Here is a 16,931-nt window from a genome sequence, read left to right on the forward strand (position 1 = left end):
CCCTTTTAACTGGAGGTGGCATGGCTTGAACCTAGGACCTTCCGCATGCAAGGCAGAAGCTCTTCTACTGAACCAGAGTCCCTCCTCACAGTTACGTTGGGCTGAAAGAGAGTGAGTAGCCCAATGTCACCCAGTGAGCTTCCATGGTAGAGTGGGTATTCGAGTTTGGTTCTCCCGGATCCTTCACAATTTCAGTACATTCCACCACCTTGGGACTTTGCCACCTCGTTCCTCTTTTTTACGAGTGAACCATGCCTGAGATGGGATCCAAATTTATCCAAGCTCAGAATTCAGTCTGCAGATCCCTTCCCACGACTGGTTCTTTCTTAAAACAGCCGAATCGGTCGTCTTAAATACATGAAGTTTCCATTCAGACATCTGCAGTAGATTTTTAAGAGAGTTGGGAGCCACTCCCTCTGCCTCTCAGCCAAGCTCTTGGCATTGCGGCATTTAGCCTCTGTAATCACTGTTGGATCTTGGGTGATACATTGCTTTGGGCATTAATCTTGACTGGTTGCCATTCATGAGTGTGCCATTCGTAAATACTGGATTCGTTGTTCCAGAATTGGAGGCATTCTTCGGGAGGGAGGCAAAATTCTAGGAGTGCTTGGTCAGTGAAGACCAAGAACTAGCCAACTTTCCTGGGGAAAGACCTTTCCTGGGGAATAGGAGCCAATAGTTGCCAAAAAGATATGAGGGAAAAGAGGACGAGATAGAAAAGAAACCTGATAGATGAGATTGGCTTCCCAATTCTGACCACCCTGTTATCCCAGGCAAACATGATCAGATAGTGAAATTTAAGAAATTAGGGGGGAATTTTTCAAAAATTGTAAATTAGGAAGAGAACAGATTGGAATCAGAGTGCCTGTAGGTAAACAGCCTAGTAACTCCTTGTGGGTTTTGGAAAGGATTACCTAAGATCTGCAGTCAAGAGAGATGGAGGTTTTGCCTTAAGATGTTCTCAGTATGTCTTTTTTTCTGCGTCCAGTAGACACAAAGGTCCTTGAAGTTCCTTCTTGCCCTCTGAGGTTGAGGATGCTGTTTTGAATATTGCTGTAACCTCTGTGGCAGAGAGGGGAGAGGGCGGTTGTGCCTTTGGGACCTGGGATTCAGTGCTATGCAGATGTTTTGCACACAGGATAGTAAACACCGCCCTGAGCCTTTTTGCACACAGGATAGTAACACCGCCCTGAGCCTTTGGGGAGGGCGGTATATAAATAACAAACAAACAAACAAACAAACAAACAAACAAATAAATAAATAAATAAATAAATAAAAAACCATTGCCCCTTTGGTTAAAGGATCTCGGATGACAGCTGCTGGGAAAAGCCCTTCTCTAGCCAAGTCTTTGGAGAGTTGCTAGGTAGGCAATAGTGTCTTAAGACAGACCACCAAGGTTGTTTGGTTTGTTCAGTCCCTGGAAGGCTAGGTTAAGCCTCTTGCTCTGTAAATTCCGAGCGAGCGAGCAAGGAAGAGGGAGTTGCTTCCAAATTGCTTGTCCATGGGATGTTCCATACATACCCACCGCTGGACAGTCAGTATCCCCATCTCTTCTTGCCTTCACTTTGTCATTTTGAGGGAGAGGCATGGATTGAAGGAACTGAGCAGAGGATGTTGCTGTTCATGAAAACAGGATATCCACCTACCCAGAATGCAAGACCCTCTCCTATGATCCTGTCAGGATAGAGGTTGCTCATTCCAAACAGGAGTGGGAGATGCCTGTTTACTAGAAGTCCCATATAGTGTCATTGAAAAATGTTCCTCTCTTCATTTTTCCCCTTGTGTTCATTTGCAAAGATATTGTAGCTTCAGTATGTGGTGATACCTTACTGTTATGTTTTCTGTGTCCCACGCTTATGACTCAGTGATGGTGGTGTTAAGGCATGTTAAGGAGGATTGATTCCTGTTCCAAAACTATTTTCAGCTGTTGGGCATTGATTTCCCTGTTCACTTTTTCTCTGACCCCTTGACTGTTCTGTTGTCTACCCCCCCCCCCCTTGTGTTTACTGTGTGTTCCACCACCTAACCTGGTTCCGCTTTCCTCTTTGCAGGGAGACCCTCCCGGTGGACCTCGACAATGTCGCTCTCGGCACGGCCCCAGCGACGCAACCTGGCTGTCAGGATCAATAGGAGTCAATCATTTGCAGGCGTCAATTCTACCCAGGACAAAGGCTTCAGGTGGGCTCAGGGAAAACTTCTTGGGTTGGATAGGATCAAGGCACACTTAGAATGAGGCCTGGAGTTGTGTGGTGCTCAGTGACTAGTTCAGCTGTGACAATTCTCTCCTTTCCCATTCTCCTCCAGTGATTGACAGTGGTAAACAAATGTGTATAGCCCTAATTAGTTTGCTTAACATTTTTTTGTTAGCATCTCCTTTTTTTTTTCTTCCTTGATGTGTCTCATTGAGCTCTTGTTGACCTACACATCCAAAGAGGGGTGTAGGGTTCGAATAGCTGAAAGGGATTCTCAGCACGATCTCACTTTTTTACTTGAGGTAAATTACTTGAGGCTCTGTTCTGCATGCCTCAGACTTCAGAGGCCAGGCCACAAGACAAGAGCTTCTCTGTGGTAGCACCCTTCTCTAGAGGCATTTTCCAAGCACCCACTCACATTTACCTCAGTGGCAAGTTAAAACTGTTGCAAAATAAAAGAGGTTTTAATGGGTGGATTGACAGTTCTCTTGCTGCTGCTGACTGATTAGCTGTATTTGGGTTTAGTTCTTTTGTGTGAGGGGTATTTTCTGTATTCATTCCTGAAGTCAACATTGGGGAAAGGTAGAATACTGAAGGCACCTGAAGGAACTTCATGGGTCTCCTTTTGTTTCTACCAACTTTCACGGAGCAGGGCCTTTCTGACTATTTAACTGCCAGCCATTCCATCAAAGGCAGTCTTCCATTTTTCCTTTTAAAACTTCTGGAGCTGAAAACTGATTGAAATCTATGGCCCCTTCCGCACACGCAAAATAATGCGTTTTCAAACCACTTTCACAACTGTTTGCAAGTGGATTTTGCCATTCCACACAGCTTCAAAGAGCACCGAAAGCAGTTTGAAAGTGCATTATTCTGCCTGTGCGGAATGAGCCTCTGTCTTCCATGCATTTGCTCATCACGGTGGAAAAACTGGAATCTTGGCAAATGACCTCTATCTGGCAAGAGTAAGCTCTGCTAATCTTCTTTCATGACTCTGAGATGTCCCAAGGTGCTGATTACATGCTATCTCAATCACCTGCAGTCATCAGGATTAGAACCGGGGTAGAAGGGGGGTGGGGTTATGGGCAAAAACCTTTAAACGGAATTGTGCCTCAAGTTTATTCACACTGTTCGGCAAATTGCTATTTTGATTTGTCACATGGTTTTAAAATGTCAGAATGGTTCAAAATATTGTATCAGGCTTCTTTGTTCCATCTTGGAAGACCTCGGAGGGAGCGGCACCCTTTGGCTTGATACCATTGGACCCATGAATGTTTGAGATCTGACTTGTGTCGCTTGCTTTGTCTGAAGCTTCCACATTGTCATCAGAATTCTAAAAGCTGGTGACAACTGAAAGGGTTGGATACAGTCTCTAGCATACAATACAGTCAATTCTTCTGAAACCACACCTCTGTTTTTAAATCAAAGCAAGTTTCTAGTTCTTAAGATCCCAATCCAATGGGGGCTCTTCTTTCATCTTGCAGGAACTGCCCTGCATTCAGCACTCCAACAGTCTCCAGGAAGTCAAGCTCCAGAGTCAGTAGAATGTTTTCAATGTCTCACAAATCTCCTCCGCCCAAGGTGCCCCAGCCGGAGAGACTCGACGAAGTGTATGAAGCACTTAAGAAAGGAATAACGTAAGTCTTGCAGCACCCTGTGGCCAACCCCTGCCCCATTCCCCCCGGGCCCATTTTTACACTGAAGGTAGCGGCGGAATGACAAATGTTGTTTAACTGTGATTCAATTTATCTTATGCACAGATCATTATATCTTGCCTTAGGTTGCAGTATTACATCTACACCGCCCCCCTTGGGAGGGGAGCATGTGGGCAACTACGATAATACATTTTTCCTGAAACCCAATCTGTACTGACATCTTACTAAGAAAAGCCCAAAGGACTAGTTGATACAGATAGCTGTGCTAGCATAGCCAATTGCAGGGATCCCCAGCCTTTTTTAATTCTGACACAGCCCAGTGGGCACAGCAACATAGTGGCTCCCACAGAATGGCTGCTGCAGGATGTGGAGTCAACCACAGAATGATTGCTACAGTTTAACTTCAGTGCTGTGGTGGCATCTGCTGCCAAAGCAACATTAAAAAAAAATCTGCGCAGCCAATGAAAAGCCTTGCTAGTCCTTGGTGGACTCCAGGAAAAGTGTTGGTGGTCCTGGGCGCCATGTTGGAGACCCCTGGCCTATTGGGAAGCCAAGACAAGGAGGACTTTTCCGGGACTTCATTTCTAAGGATAATTTCTTGCAAAGATTAGATGCAGCTGAACAGCTGGCTTCTTCAGAGAAGCCAGCGACCCAGAAGAGCTAGATGGGCATAGATGGCTGCAATTATCATAGCCTGTTGAGAGTTCTTTCTAGGCTTTGCTGCCAAGGATAATTCCTTGCAAGGATTGGAGACAGCTGATTGGGTGGTTCTCTCAGAAAAGCTCATAACCAGAAGCTCTGTTTGCTATCAATTGCTGTACCAGCATAGCCTATATGGAAGCCAAGGCGAGGAGGAGGAGTCTTTCTTTCCCAGGCTTTTCTGCCAACGATAATTTCCTGCAAAGATCCAAGGTGTCTGAATAGGTGGCCAGGACGCTGGTTGTCCAAATTCCTGAAGTCTGCAGTGAAGCCTTTGTTCCTTTTGCTGATCTAAGTTCTCCCTTGCAGTGCTTATGTGGACGTGTATCAGCTTGAGCTGGAAAAACTGAACATCCAAATCCGTGAGTCCAAGAGGAATTCTCGCCTGGTGAGTGAAGGCTTGCTGCCAGTAGAAAACGTTCCCAACCCACACTGGGCACGCTCCACAGTTCCAAACTGGTGACAGTGGAGAAGCAATTTTGGAGCCTTCTGATTTAACACCTGGCTCATGCTTGCACCACGCGTCTTAGCCATACCCCCTGCTCTGACCCTTATTTTTGCAGCAGCTCAGACCCAGTGGGAGCTTGCTTGGGACTCTATCAACGCTCCATATGCAGAGTGCCTTTTCTGATTCCTCACCCCCTTCCCCAGAACCGAGGTACCCTTCGCTGCTATGGGCAGCAGTCGGCTTGTCCTTCGTACACAGCAGCAGGGGTCAATGTCGTCATTCACAGTGTTGTATGCTTAGTGGTTACTTCTTGTTCCTGAGCTCTGCTCTGAACTTTCCCCTCCTTTCTCCTCTAGGGCTTTCTCTACGACCTTGATAAGGTAAGACCTTGATCTGGTAAGGGAGCATTGCTCACCTGGGCCTTCGTGGGTGGGTGTGCTAGGCCCTGGCAGCCTATTGTATTCTCTGTTCCAGGGGTCCCCAACCTTTTTGAGCCTGTGGGCACACTTAAAATTCTGACATGGTATGATGGGTACAGCAACAAAACTGCGGTCACAAAATGGCTGCCACGGGAGGCAGAGCCAGTCGCAAAACAATTGCTGCAGCTTAACGTCACTAATGCAGTGTAGATTCTGCTGTGTTGTGGTGGCACCTGCTGTCAAAGCAACATTTTTAAAAATCTGCATCGCCCGTCTGAAGCCTTGCTGGGCAAAAGTCCTACCTGGCCCCACCCATTTCCTAAAAATATTCAGCTGGCCCCAGAAAAGGTGTCAGTGGGTGCCACAGGCACCATGTTGGAGACCTCTGTTCTATCCCACAAATGCAAAACATCACAGCTTCTGGAGCCCTGGACTGTTGCTTCATATCCCTCCCTTCTCTGGCTAAGATGCTGAGGTTGGTTGGCTTCAGCAATGGCCACTAGTCAGTCAGCTTCTTCCTCTGCAGTTGTTTCCAGACTCTCTTCATCCACTGCGCCCCACCCCCCCTTCTCGACAACAGCTAAATGCCAACTTAGATGAGATATGTCTTTCCTTAATAGTGGGTTCTTAAAAAGACAAACTGAAAAATGCAGTCAAGACTGGAAGAGCAGCGGGCTGTTTACTCTTTTTCCCCTTCATCATCTTCTAGCTCAGAATTGCTTTCATAGATTAAGGGAGGAAAGATATGGGGTCTCACTCCGTTTCTTCCTACTGCAAGGAAAAAGCAGGATCGTGATCTGCAAAATTACTATAGAGGGGGAAAGGTGAAGCAGCTGTGCTCCGACTGGCAACATCTTTTTTTATTTTTACATGTAAGTGGCGGGAAGTAATATGGCATTTCATGGCTCGCTTAATATAGCTGTAGGAGCGGAAATAGATGATAGTTTTACAGAGAGCTGAAGATGGTTTAACGTACATATAGCCTACCTTCTGTTTCTGGTAAACAGGTTTCACAAGTTTTTCAAAACACAAACTCTTTACAAGAGATGAAAGTAGACCAAAAGTACATGAACACGGAGAGTGAAGCGTCTTCTCCCCCCCCCCCCACCCCCAACCAGTCACAATTCTCAAAACACTTTTGTCTCCAATCTGAAATCTGTCTTAGTTTGAGATGGGACAAGCAAATGCAGTTAATCAAGAGGAAAACCATTTCTGTCAACACCTTGCACTGTTTTCCTTTTACGGTCTTACAGTTTTGGCTCAGCTGTGACTAAGTGGAAGTCACTCCCTGAAGACTTTCTGGCGAGCAGAAGAGTGTATAGGTTCTTCCTTTGCCAGAGAGATGCAAGAAAGGGTCGCCAAATAAACAAAGGTGGGGCTGCCCATTGACCGAACCTGGGACTTTGCCAAGGAGATGCTGTACAGTTGTGTTTTCTCTCTCTCCCTCCTCACCCACTCCTGCAGGCAAATGGCTGATGTTGTTCTAAGTAAACAAAAAAGCATGCAGCACAGTTCTTAATAGAGGATTTCATTCATATTTTCCTCCCCGTCTGGCCCATTTCCTCCTTTTCCTTTCAACTTTGCAAGACTATTTGACAGCGGAAGAGCTCCACCTACTTTGAGGCGGGGCCATGACTCAATGGTAGTGTGCTTTGACTCAGCTTCAAGCCCCAGCTGCCCCAGCCAAAAGGATCTGGGGTACCATAACTAGGAGATTTGTAAAGAGACTCTGCCAATCAGTGTAGGTGATATCGGAACCTTTTCTGGATATAACTGCGGCTCCACTTGTCCCCTTACCCCAGAGATGCTCTGTGACAGGGATCCGCAGTGTATTGCCTGAGGGCGCCAGGGTGCCTGCTGACCTCTTTCCTGGTGCTCATCAAGTGGAGTTGGGGCCAGAAGGGCCCTTCTGATTGGCCACTGGAGATCTGATGGGTGGTATGGATTTTCAAAAATGTTGCTTTGGCAGCTGCCATCACAGCACAAGGATTTTCATGATGTGACCAAAGGTAACCTGCTGCAGCCATTTTGTGGTTGGCTGCACTTTCTACAGCAACCATTTTATGGCAGCACCCACCACACTGTGTTGGAATTCCAAAGGTGCCCACGGGTTCAAAAAGGTTGGGGACCCCCTGCTCAACGAAGACCTGAGCCTATCCTAATCTAATCTTGATTTAAATACTGCATTTCCTTTCCTGGGGACATGAGCAACCTCATGAATTTGTCCCTCCACAATCAGCAAACCATTAAACTGCTGCTGTTTCTTATGAATGCAACCAGAGCCCTATGAGAGGCAGGCTGGGAACATGAAGGATTTCCAAGGGCCCTGCATTCTTTGCCGGTCATTTCTGCTCTCAGACTGATGAGTGTGTGTGTGTGTGTGTGTGTGTTTTAATTCCACAGCAAGTCAAGGCAAATAATATGAACGGGTTCCTGGCGCTACCGACTAGGACTCTGATTCCATTATGCAAGGTGTAACCTTTTCTAGCATTTTCTGGCTGAGTTGGGTAACATGAAAGAAAATTCTGCACCAAGAAACAAGAAGCTCTATATTTGTGACCTTCTGTAAATTATGCAATCCGAGCAGATTTGCATGTATGTTTTGAAACACTTAGCTCTGCTCCTTAAGAGGCAGCACAGGGTGCGGGGTGGAGTGGGGACATATTGCAGCGTGTAGATGAGCATGTCATGCAATAAGGACTGAATATTTGCTTGGAAAAGAGATTTGAATGTCATGATGTGATTTCTTCCCTTGGTGAATACACAGAGCCATGATTTTACCATGCCTACTTGAGCTTTGCTCAAGGATCCCTGTTTCATTGCTGGATTATTATTGCTGGATTATTGCTGTTTCATTGCTGGATTATATTAGACCCTCAGGTCTAATATTATGCCCTCTGCACTAATGGGGGAGAAGGCCAGCATGATGCAGTGGTTAGAGACTACAACTAGGGAGACCTGGGTTCCAATTCCCAATCCACCCCTCTGGATGTTATAAAATACAGTGGTGGTGAATGGGGAGATGTTTTCAAGCATGATGTTCTCATCAGAGCATTTTCAGTGCTCTGTGCAGCGGGTAGATAGGTGGTGCCTATGGTGTCAGATTGCACTCTAGTTCCTCTGAGAAAGTTTTTTTTTAAAGATGTCTATCGGAATTACAAGATCATCCGCCAGCTTCTATTTTAGTTCTAAGGACTGAGTCCATCTCATAAGTCAACCTCTCATCGTGGCTGTGTGTCTGGCAGTGCTGCGCAATCGCAGCCATATGACGAACATTTGCAAAAATTATGGCTCAGTTGCCATCTGATATGTTTTAAGCATTTATTCATTTGTGCCCCTACTTTTCTCCATGATGGGGATTCAAAACAGCTTACGATATCGTTCTCCTTTCCTCTGTTTTCTCTTCCCAACAACCCTGTGAGGTAGGTTAGGCTGAAAGCGTGGGACAGATCGGCAGTCAGCTAGCAAGCTTCCATGGCAGAGTGGGGAATTGAACCTGGGTCTTACACACTAACCACTGCATCATTCTGGTTCTACTGACCTTGACATAGCCTCACATTCTGCTTAGTCAGCCCTGTGGCTTCTCCTTTTGACTGCAGAGGATTCTTTGTTTTGTTTTGGAAAAAAGATAGATGAGCTCTATGAGGCCTATTGCATCCAACGGCGGCTCCGGGACGGGGCCCATAATATGGTCAAGGCCTACACTGCTGCCTCGCCCGGCAGCAAGGAAGCCCGTGAGAGTTTGGCCGAAGCCAGCAAAGGTTACAAAGAGTACACAGAGGTAAGCCAAGATGGGAAAAGGAGGAGGGAAGGCACCACAAGCTAGGATTTCTCAGCTGGTGGCATTTAACAGGCTGCTGTTTGATGTCTTTATTTGACAGAACATGTGCCTGTTGGAAAGTGAGCTGGAGGGTCATCTGGGAGAGTTCCACATCAAGATGAAAGGTACTGAGTCCCTGATTGGTGGGCGTACTGGATGTCACGCACAAACCTGTGGACATTTTGACAGCCCTTCTGTTATAGAATGCGCTGGCAGGCATTTTGTAATAAAAAACACAGCTTGGGTGTAATTTTGAATGTTGGGAAGGAGAAAGAAAGGAGAGCTCTTTAACACTTAACACCTTCTTCGCCAGCTGCTTTTCTGCTCCACTGACTCTGGTTCATAAAAGCTTTGAGGAGGCTGGGTTGCCTGCCGTTACTTTTTCTCTGTTTCTCTTGCAGGGCTGGCCGGCTTCGCTAGACTCTGTGCTGGGGACCAATATGAGGTTTGTGAAGAACGGTTAGGGTTCGGTTCATGTTGCTGGGGAAAGGGCTTAGGTGATGGGGTAGAGATCCAACAGTTCTTGGCTGGTGCTTGAACAAGTTTGTTTGAGGTGGTTTGAGATGGTAGGGAGGACTCTCTCTCTCTGCTTGAAGTATTGCTTGGTAACAGCCAGGGTGAATTGGACCCTTTTTCATATTATCCTCACACCTAGCTCCGGGGACATTCTGGCAGGCTGAATCACACCAAAGTATTTCTTTGGGACAGGATTGATCATTTAAATGGTTGTTACTGTCTGTTTCTATTCTGGGAACTTTCTTATGAGACTCAATTTAGGTGACCAGGGGATAAATCTAAGCAGGTCTACTCGGAATCCCACTCAAATGTATCCAAAGGAGCTTTCAGCCAAGTGTTAATTTTAACTACAGATGTTGTATGTTGCTGTTAAGCTCTCAGTGTGTGTTTAATGCTGTTTTTCTTAACAAAGATAATGGTTTTTGTGCTGTTTTTATGATTTTGTCATTTTTTTTATTTTATAAAACGGCCTTGATCACGTTCTCTGGAGAAGGCAGCATTATAAACTTTCCAAAACGAATGAATGCACGTGAGAGAGCTGCTTGTTATTTAGTTTGCCCAGTTTGACTCTAGTGTCCCACCCCTCTTTGTGGCAGATCTTCATGAAGTACGGGCGCCAACGATGGAAGCTGCGGGGTCGCATCGAAGCAAACAACAAGCAAGTGTGGGACAGCGAGGAGATGATCTTCCTCCCCCTCATCACTGAATTCTTGTCCATCAAGGTAACTAGCACCGTCCTGGCCTAGGCCGCCCCTTTTCACCAGGGAGGCTGGCTGGGCCCTTCCATATTCATGGGCTCCACCCTTTCCTTTCTCCTCCCAGGTGACGGAGCTCAAGAGCCTGGCCAGTCACGTCGTGGTGGGGAACGTCTCTTGCGAAACCAAGGATCTGTTTGCGGCTCTACCGCAGGTGGTGGCTGTGGACATCAACGACCTGGGCACCATCAAGCTGAGCCTGGAGGTGAACTGGAAGTGAGTGTTCAGAGGCACCTATTTCTTTACTTTTTAATGTATGCTCTCAGTTCAGATACATGCTTATGGCATCTCACAACGTAAAAGGTGAAATCGTCAACATTAACCGTTAAAACCAGCCAGTAAAAACCCCAGAAGCATATAAAAAGCATTTGGCCTACTCTGTTTCTCCATTGATAAGCCATGAAGAAATGCTGTTGGGTAACTGTGGAGATGCCTGAAATGTTGCAGGCCACGGTGGTATTATGTAATATCGTAGCTCTTGTCCCTTCCTTCCAGCTCCACTCTGCTTTTCTAAAGGAAGCTGGCTAAGTGAGGTAACTGAGCTTGCCCCACTCCGACCTTCCCTTCATACTTCCCACCACTAATCACTAGCTTGGGTCTGGTCTGCACACCCAGCAACATGAGGTGGTAGAGTTTTGCAGTGATGCAAACTGTACCGCTTGACAATACAAAGTCACGTTTTCAAATGTTCTCTTGTGTTAATCCCCATCCCTCCCAAACTCTTCCTTGGAAATAGAAAGCTTGGCCCTTTGGGCTGGGCTGGAACTTTAACCAACACATGTTTTCAATCAGTGCAGTTAATAGGATGATGCATCTAATAATCAATGTAATAAGACCAGGAATTTGTAGAAGTCTGTAACAGAAGTGTCATCTGAACAAAGCATAGGTATTAAACATGATATAATGTCTTTTCTGCCTTGTTTAACCACATCAGTAGAAATATAGTCTATTTTCCTGGGCCATACTGTTATGATGTAGTCCTATTTCCTTTATAAAAATATCCTCCTGAACAATTCTCTTTCACATCGTTGGTGAATTACCAGGAGCATAGAGAGGCTTTGTACCCTCTTTTGGTGGGCTGTTCCATCAGGTGGGGGCCAGTACAGAAAAGGAGCATGAACAGGAAGTCTTGCTCATCTGCAGTGTGGCACCTTCAGAAGACCCTGTTCAGATGAGCAAGGTTGTCGTGGTGGGCGGCACAGAGGTGGTCTTGCAGGCATGAGGGTTCCAGGCCTTGGAGGGCTTTGTACGTGACAGCCAATACTTTGAACTGGACTTGACAACTGATGGGCAGCCCATGGAGTGACTACAGAGTCATGTGATATATTGCTTTGTCCTAAAATTCTAGCGTGTTTGGTCTCTCTCCTGCCTTCATGGTATAGCATCTCCTGGAAGCAGGGTGGTGGCCATTTATGCTGGAGGTTTTTTCAGTTTTGGCATGATGCCAAACAAGTTAGCCCATGACCAGGTTTTTTTTTATTCGATACCCGGTCTCATCCCCCCAAAAAGTTAGTAGATTGTATATTCCTCTGCCACAGAACTCAATATGCCAGACCTTTGTTGTAGAATGCTCTGTGTGGGTCCTGGTGCATACCCAGCCCTACTTCCCTCATCTGTTAGAAAGTTTGATGATGTCCTTTCAGTTGACTATAAATGCTCTTGTATCAAAGTACCATGTTCAATAATGCACAAGATAATAGTTTTGACAAAGGCAGTACATAGGAATGAATGATAATTCTCATATTCCGTAGGAACTACATTTTTATGCGGAAGCATACAGTTTTCTTAACCACTGCACCTCAACCAACCGTGCTAACATCTTTATTTGAGGCACAGTATAGCTTGCCAGGAAGCTTCTAACCATGACCGGCAACAATGGAGCTGAATGCAACTTGCATGATATATCAGTGGAACCTAAGGCCCCTTCCGCACACGCAAAATAATTCATTTTCAAACCACTTTCACAACTGTTTGCAAGTGGATTTTGCTATTCCGCACAGCTTCAAAGAGCACTGAAAGCAGTTTGAAAGTACATTATTCTGCATGTGCGGAATGAGCCTAAGAGGGGGCTAAGGAATATGTTAGATTTCCTTTCCATATATTTCCTTTGTACTGCAAGACAGAAGAGGCCAGCCTTTCTCACTCTGCATTCCTTTATTCAGTCCCTTCGACAAGGAAGACCAACCATCGTCCGCAAACACTGTGAATAAGACATCCTCGGTCAACAAGAGATTCTCCATGTACAACCAGAGCCCGCCAGACACACCCTCAATGCGTGAACAGGCCTTTTATGTGAGTGCTCTCTTTGGAAAAGAGATGTTCAGGGTTATGGGGTGGGGGAGGCACATGGGGGTTCTCTGTCTCTTCTTACCTCTTAAGGGCATAGAATGTATACAACCCAGTGAGCGCACTGTGCAGTGACATTTTTCTTCTATGTTCACTTTACATTATGACTCTGAAGCAGTCTTCAAAACTCATGTGGTGTACAACTATCCAGTCTTGGTTTCTGTGCAGATGTTCTTGTTCATTTGTCTACTTTTACATCCTTTTGAAAGCTGGGACAGCACAGTCCTTTGGCTGTCCAAGCATAATAAAAATACACAGAATACTTGTAAAGTTTTTAGAGTGCTTGGAGCATTTTAAATAAATTTACCTTGACAATCTTTACAATGATCCTGTAAGGTAGGACAGCACAGGCCACAAATTACTGCTGTGGAGCTTGGATCAAGAATGTATGGTTTGCTTCAAGCTACCTATTGAGCTTCTGGCCCAAATGAGATTTGCCAGCCACCATCGGGGATACAAATCATCCTTGTAACTCCTGTGCTATTTGTGCTGGACATATTTTTTGCTGGCAGATCTTTTGATCTAGCCCACGTCTTCAGCAAATGAGTGTCTGTTCTTTTTAAACACAATGAATGAACTTCCTTCTCTTGCAGAGTTCTGATCAGAGGCTTTGAGCCTAGTGCTGTCTTAGCATTTAAGGATGGGAAAAGTTTTATGTTCCTGGGCTGAAGGAACAGTGGATTTTCTCCCTAGAAGGATAGCTGGAATTAGAGCCGCCGGAGTTTCTGGAGACCAACAGCAGGCCTGATTGCTAGACATGGAGAGGGATTGGACAGGGTGGTGGGCGAGAGTAACTTAATTCCCATCGACAATTAGGGAGGTTTCGGCACCAACCCCTGAAGACATTGGTAGTACTTAGCCCTTGGTGCTGACGTTTGCCTCTTTCTCTGCCCAAGAGCTTTCCCCGGCTGATGTCACCTAAGCCAAGGTGGGCTTTGCTGGATATTTTCCGGGAGACCCTCCTGGAGAGGCTCCCCCGGAGCTGCTCATGCAGCGACGTCTCCTCTGTGCAGCTCGGCACAAGGGCACTGCAGGACTCTGTAAGTGGTGGCCCCGTCTTAGCATAGCTTCCTGCCTTAGAGGTGCACACCTCCTGTGTGTTAGCCTGAGACTCCCCTTTTGCCTGCTTTAGTAGGACAAAAAGAGTGCTGCTTATTTATTCCAGGGGGGTCTGTGCTTTCCTGTGTCACCAGGCAGTAGTGAGCATGTGGTTCGACCTGCCTGCCCTGGTTGTCATGTGCTTATTCCCTGCTGGCAGGATGGATGCAGTGTGGGCATTTTTTCCTGCGTTTTGTAGTAGTAGATTCCTTCCTTGCTTTGCTGGTATAGAAGAGAACCAGTTGTACCTACCAAGCCTGTGCTCACGTGGTTGTTCTTGGTTTTCTTGAGTTTGGTTTTGGAAATTGCAGCTTTAGAGAGATGTGTCCCCTTCTTCCAGGCCCCTTGAGCTGATCTGTGAAATGTTGTGCTGTTACTAGGGCAGATCACAATACCCAATTTGGGACATTTCCTTGCAGGAACAGCTGAGGAAAACAGCTTTTCTGAGAAAAGAGGTTCTATACTTTGCAGGGACTTCTTCTTCTATCTGGACATTGTAACCTGCAGTGAGCTGTTTTCTGTTTTCTCCTCTTTTTCGGAACTACAAAGGCTTACCATAGCAACCACACATTTTTTTAGTTTGGAACTCTAGTCCCTATTGGGAATTTTGGGAGTATAGCAATTCTATGTATGTATAAATCTCCCCACCCCCATGCAAAATGAACGGCTTTTCAATGAGAGAAGGAGCAACTCAGCTATAGTCTTGTATAAAATGGTAGTTTGTTGGCACCTTGTTGGAGCCAGGGCCAAGGAAGGGCTGTGTACTGCTCTCGCACGCATAACACTGTTTCTTGCAACCCTGTCCACTAATGCCTTGACGCTGTGTTTCCCACAGAATATGTTGCGGCAACAGGAGGAGCTGGAGAATGGGGCGGCCTGGTCCATATCTTCAGAGTCGTCCGATGATTCTTCCAGCCCGCAACTGTCTGGAAGCGTCCGCCACATTCCTCCCCGACCTGTCGTTCAACCTGCTGTGCAGGTTGCTGCACCAGCCATAGAAATTGCCTTTACACAGCCTGAGGACAAAGACCCGCCTGCTGTGCAGGAGGAGGTGGCGATGGTAGCCAATGGCCACGTCCCCTATGCCCGGACTCTTAGCCAGATCAGCGAGGCCAGTGTGGACCTGCCAGTTTCACAGGACAGAGAATGTGCTGTCCATCAAGAGAGAAGTCCCGGGGACTTGCCTACCCTGGAAATGAACTCTTTGGCCCAAGGTGCAGTCTCCATGCTGGACACCCGGATCAATGAGTGTGAAGAGGAGGAGGCCGAGCTTGCTGGGGCCACCATCGTGGTAACGGAGAAAAGTGAGGATGCTGTTGGCCAGAGCCAGGAGGCCCCAGAGCCTAAAGCCTCACTGCCTGAGCCCAAGCCTGATTCCGTGGATCTGCATCCAGCGGCGGTCTTGGAGGTGCCGAGATCCAAACCTGTAGACTGTGGACTCGAGGAGGCTATCAGTTGTCTGGCCTCTGCTCTGGATGACTACCGGGGGCAGTTCCCGGAGCTACAATCCCTTGAGCAAGAGCTCAAACATCTGGAAGAGATTCTCTTGGTAAGAGTGGGGAATACTTTGCATGTACTTGGCATATAAAAAACAAAATAACACTCCAGGCCAACGCTCCCTGTAAGCCGTGCAGCCGCCCTATTGGTGCCATGCAGATCAGGGGCTGGCTATCAGGGGAGCTTTCCCCAGTGGCTCAATCCAGGCTTTTCACCAGGGTAATGCAAATTCTGTTACTTGTTCTAGAGTTCTGCCAATGTAAGCTACATTCTGGAACTTTTAAACATCGGGCAGATTATTTCCTCAGTGTGCCTAATTTATTCCACGGCTGCCTTCCAGAAAGGGGTAATGAATAGCTGGCCAGGACAAGTCCCACTTTCTAGCTGCGGTCAGTTCTTTCAGCCTGCTTTCCACAGTTCTCTTCTAGGTGGTTTTTGAGGAGAGCTTTGGACTTTGCAAGAAGTTCAAATGGCATAGTTAGATGTACCCAGAGTGCCAGACTAGGACCCTGGTTCAAATCCCTACTTGTGCCATGAAAGCTGGCCTGTCAGAAACTCCCAGTCTGGTGGTTGTTGTGAGAAAATGGAGCAAAGAGAACAATGCTCTAAGCTGCTTTGAGTCCCGGCTGTGGGGGAAAAACAGGATACAAGTAAATAAAGGCAAATGCATCCTTCCCTGCGTCAGAAGCGCTGAGGGGGTGTGGCCAGGACACACAGAGAATGATGCACAAGTCCTGTGTTTCAATGTGAGGCAGAACTATAGAGAACAGGAAAGTATTGTGCTCATATTTTGTATATAACCTGCCCACAATATTTTTGTACATGTGTTCCCAGGACGGAAGCAACTCAGAGGGTTTGCTTTCGGATGGGTGTTTTGGTTGGCTTACCGGAATGAAGATTGAGACTTTGACAACTGGAATCCAAACATTTGGAGTTAAAAGACAGATCAGAGGGTGTTTAATGGCTTTTTCAACCCTCCACTGCATTTTTATTAAGTGCTAGTAAATGTCATCGTTGATGCCACGAAAGAGGGAAAGACATCATTTAATCATGATAACAAAAATATCTGTCAAAGAGAATATAGTTGTACAGCATCAAGTCTACTATATTTGGAGCTTTTCGTGGCATGTAGGCTGCCAATATGGGGGGTGGGGTGGGTGGGTGGGTGGGTGGGTGGGCGGGTGTGTTTATTCTGTGTGTTCCAGATTTGGCTCTGTAAGCCTCCTGGATCTACAGGAAGGCAGGATGTACATATTTTGATAACATCAACAGTGTAAATAAATAGAGATATGCAAAAGGTCTGGTAGGCCGCTGCATCTCCTCTAGCTTTTAGAAGTGGATCCCTTCTTTTCTTCTCTCTTGTTTTCACTCTTCTCTTTGTCTTTCCTCTTCTCTCTTTTCCACTCGCAAGCTCCAGTCACTACAGTCAGAGGCAGGAAGTCACAGCAGGGGTAGCAATGCCAGGCCTGGAGATCCCCTCGAGTCCCAG

The 16,931-nt window shown here is 46.5% G+C and overlaps 1 protein-coding gene across 2 annotated transcripts in view; it reads left to right on the forward strand.

The window, feature by feature from the left end:
• Positions 1-16,931, forward strand: part of RIPOR1 (RHO family interacting cell polarization regulator 1) — a 47,565-nt gene that overhangs the window by 17,934 nt on the left and 12,700 nt on the right. Inside the window, exons 2-13 of one of the 2 annotated variants that reach the window (XM_048515906.1) lie at positions 2,052-2,178; positions 3,674-3,826; positions 4,853-4,931; positions 5,348-5,371; positions 7,814-7,846; positions 9,012-9,191; positions 9,292-9,355; positions 9,632-9,675; positions 10,343-10,468; positions 10,569-10,717; positions 12,664-12,793; positions 14,781-15,494. In XM_048515906.1, the coding sequence (XP_048371863.1) occupies positions 2,052-2,178; positions 3,674-3,826; positions 4,853-4,931; positions 5,348-5,371; positions 7,814-7,846; positions 9,012-9,191; positions 9,292-9,355; positions 9,632-9,675; positions 10,343-10,468; positions 10,569-10,717; positions 12,664-12,793; positions 14,781-15,494 (1,823 nt within the window). Of the gene's footprint in view, positions 1-2,051; positions 2,179-3,673; positions 3,827-4,852; positions 4,932-5,347; positions 5,372-7,813; positions 7,847-9,011; positions 9,192-9,291; positions 9,356-9,631; positions 9,676-10,342; positions 10,469-10,568; positions 10,718-12,663; positions 12,794-14,780; positions 15,495-16,931 lie in introns of those variants that run through there. The other variant, XM_048515905.1, reaches the window with a different exon arrangement.

This window comes from Sphaerodactylus townsendi, linkage group LG14 (assembly GCF_021028975.2).
Source record: "Sphaerodactylus townsendi isolate TG3544 linkage group LG14, MPM_Stown_v2.3, whole genome shotgun sequence".
Classification (NCBI taxonomy): domain Eukaryota; kingdom Metazoa; phylum Chordata; class Lepidosauria; order Squamata; family Sphaerodactylidae; genus Sphaerodactylus; species Sphaerodactylus townsendi.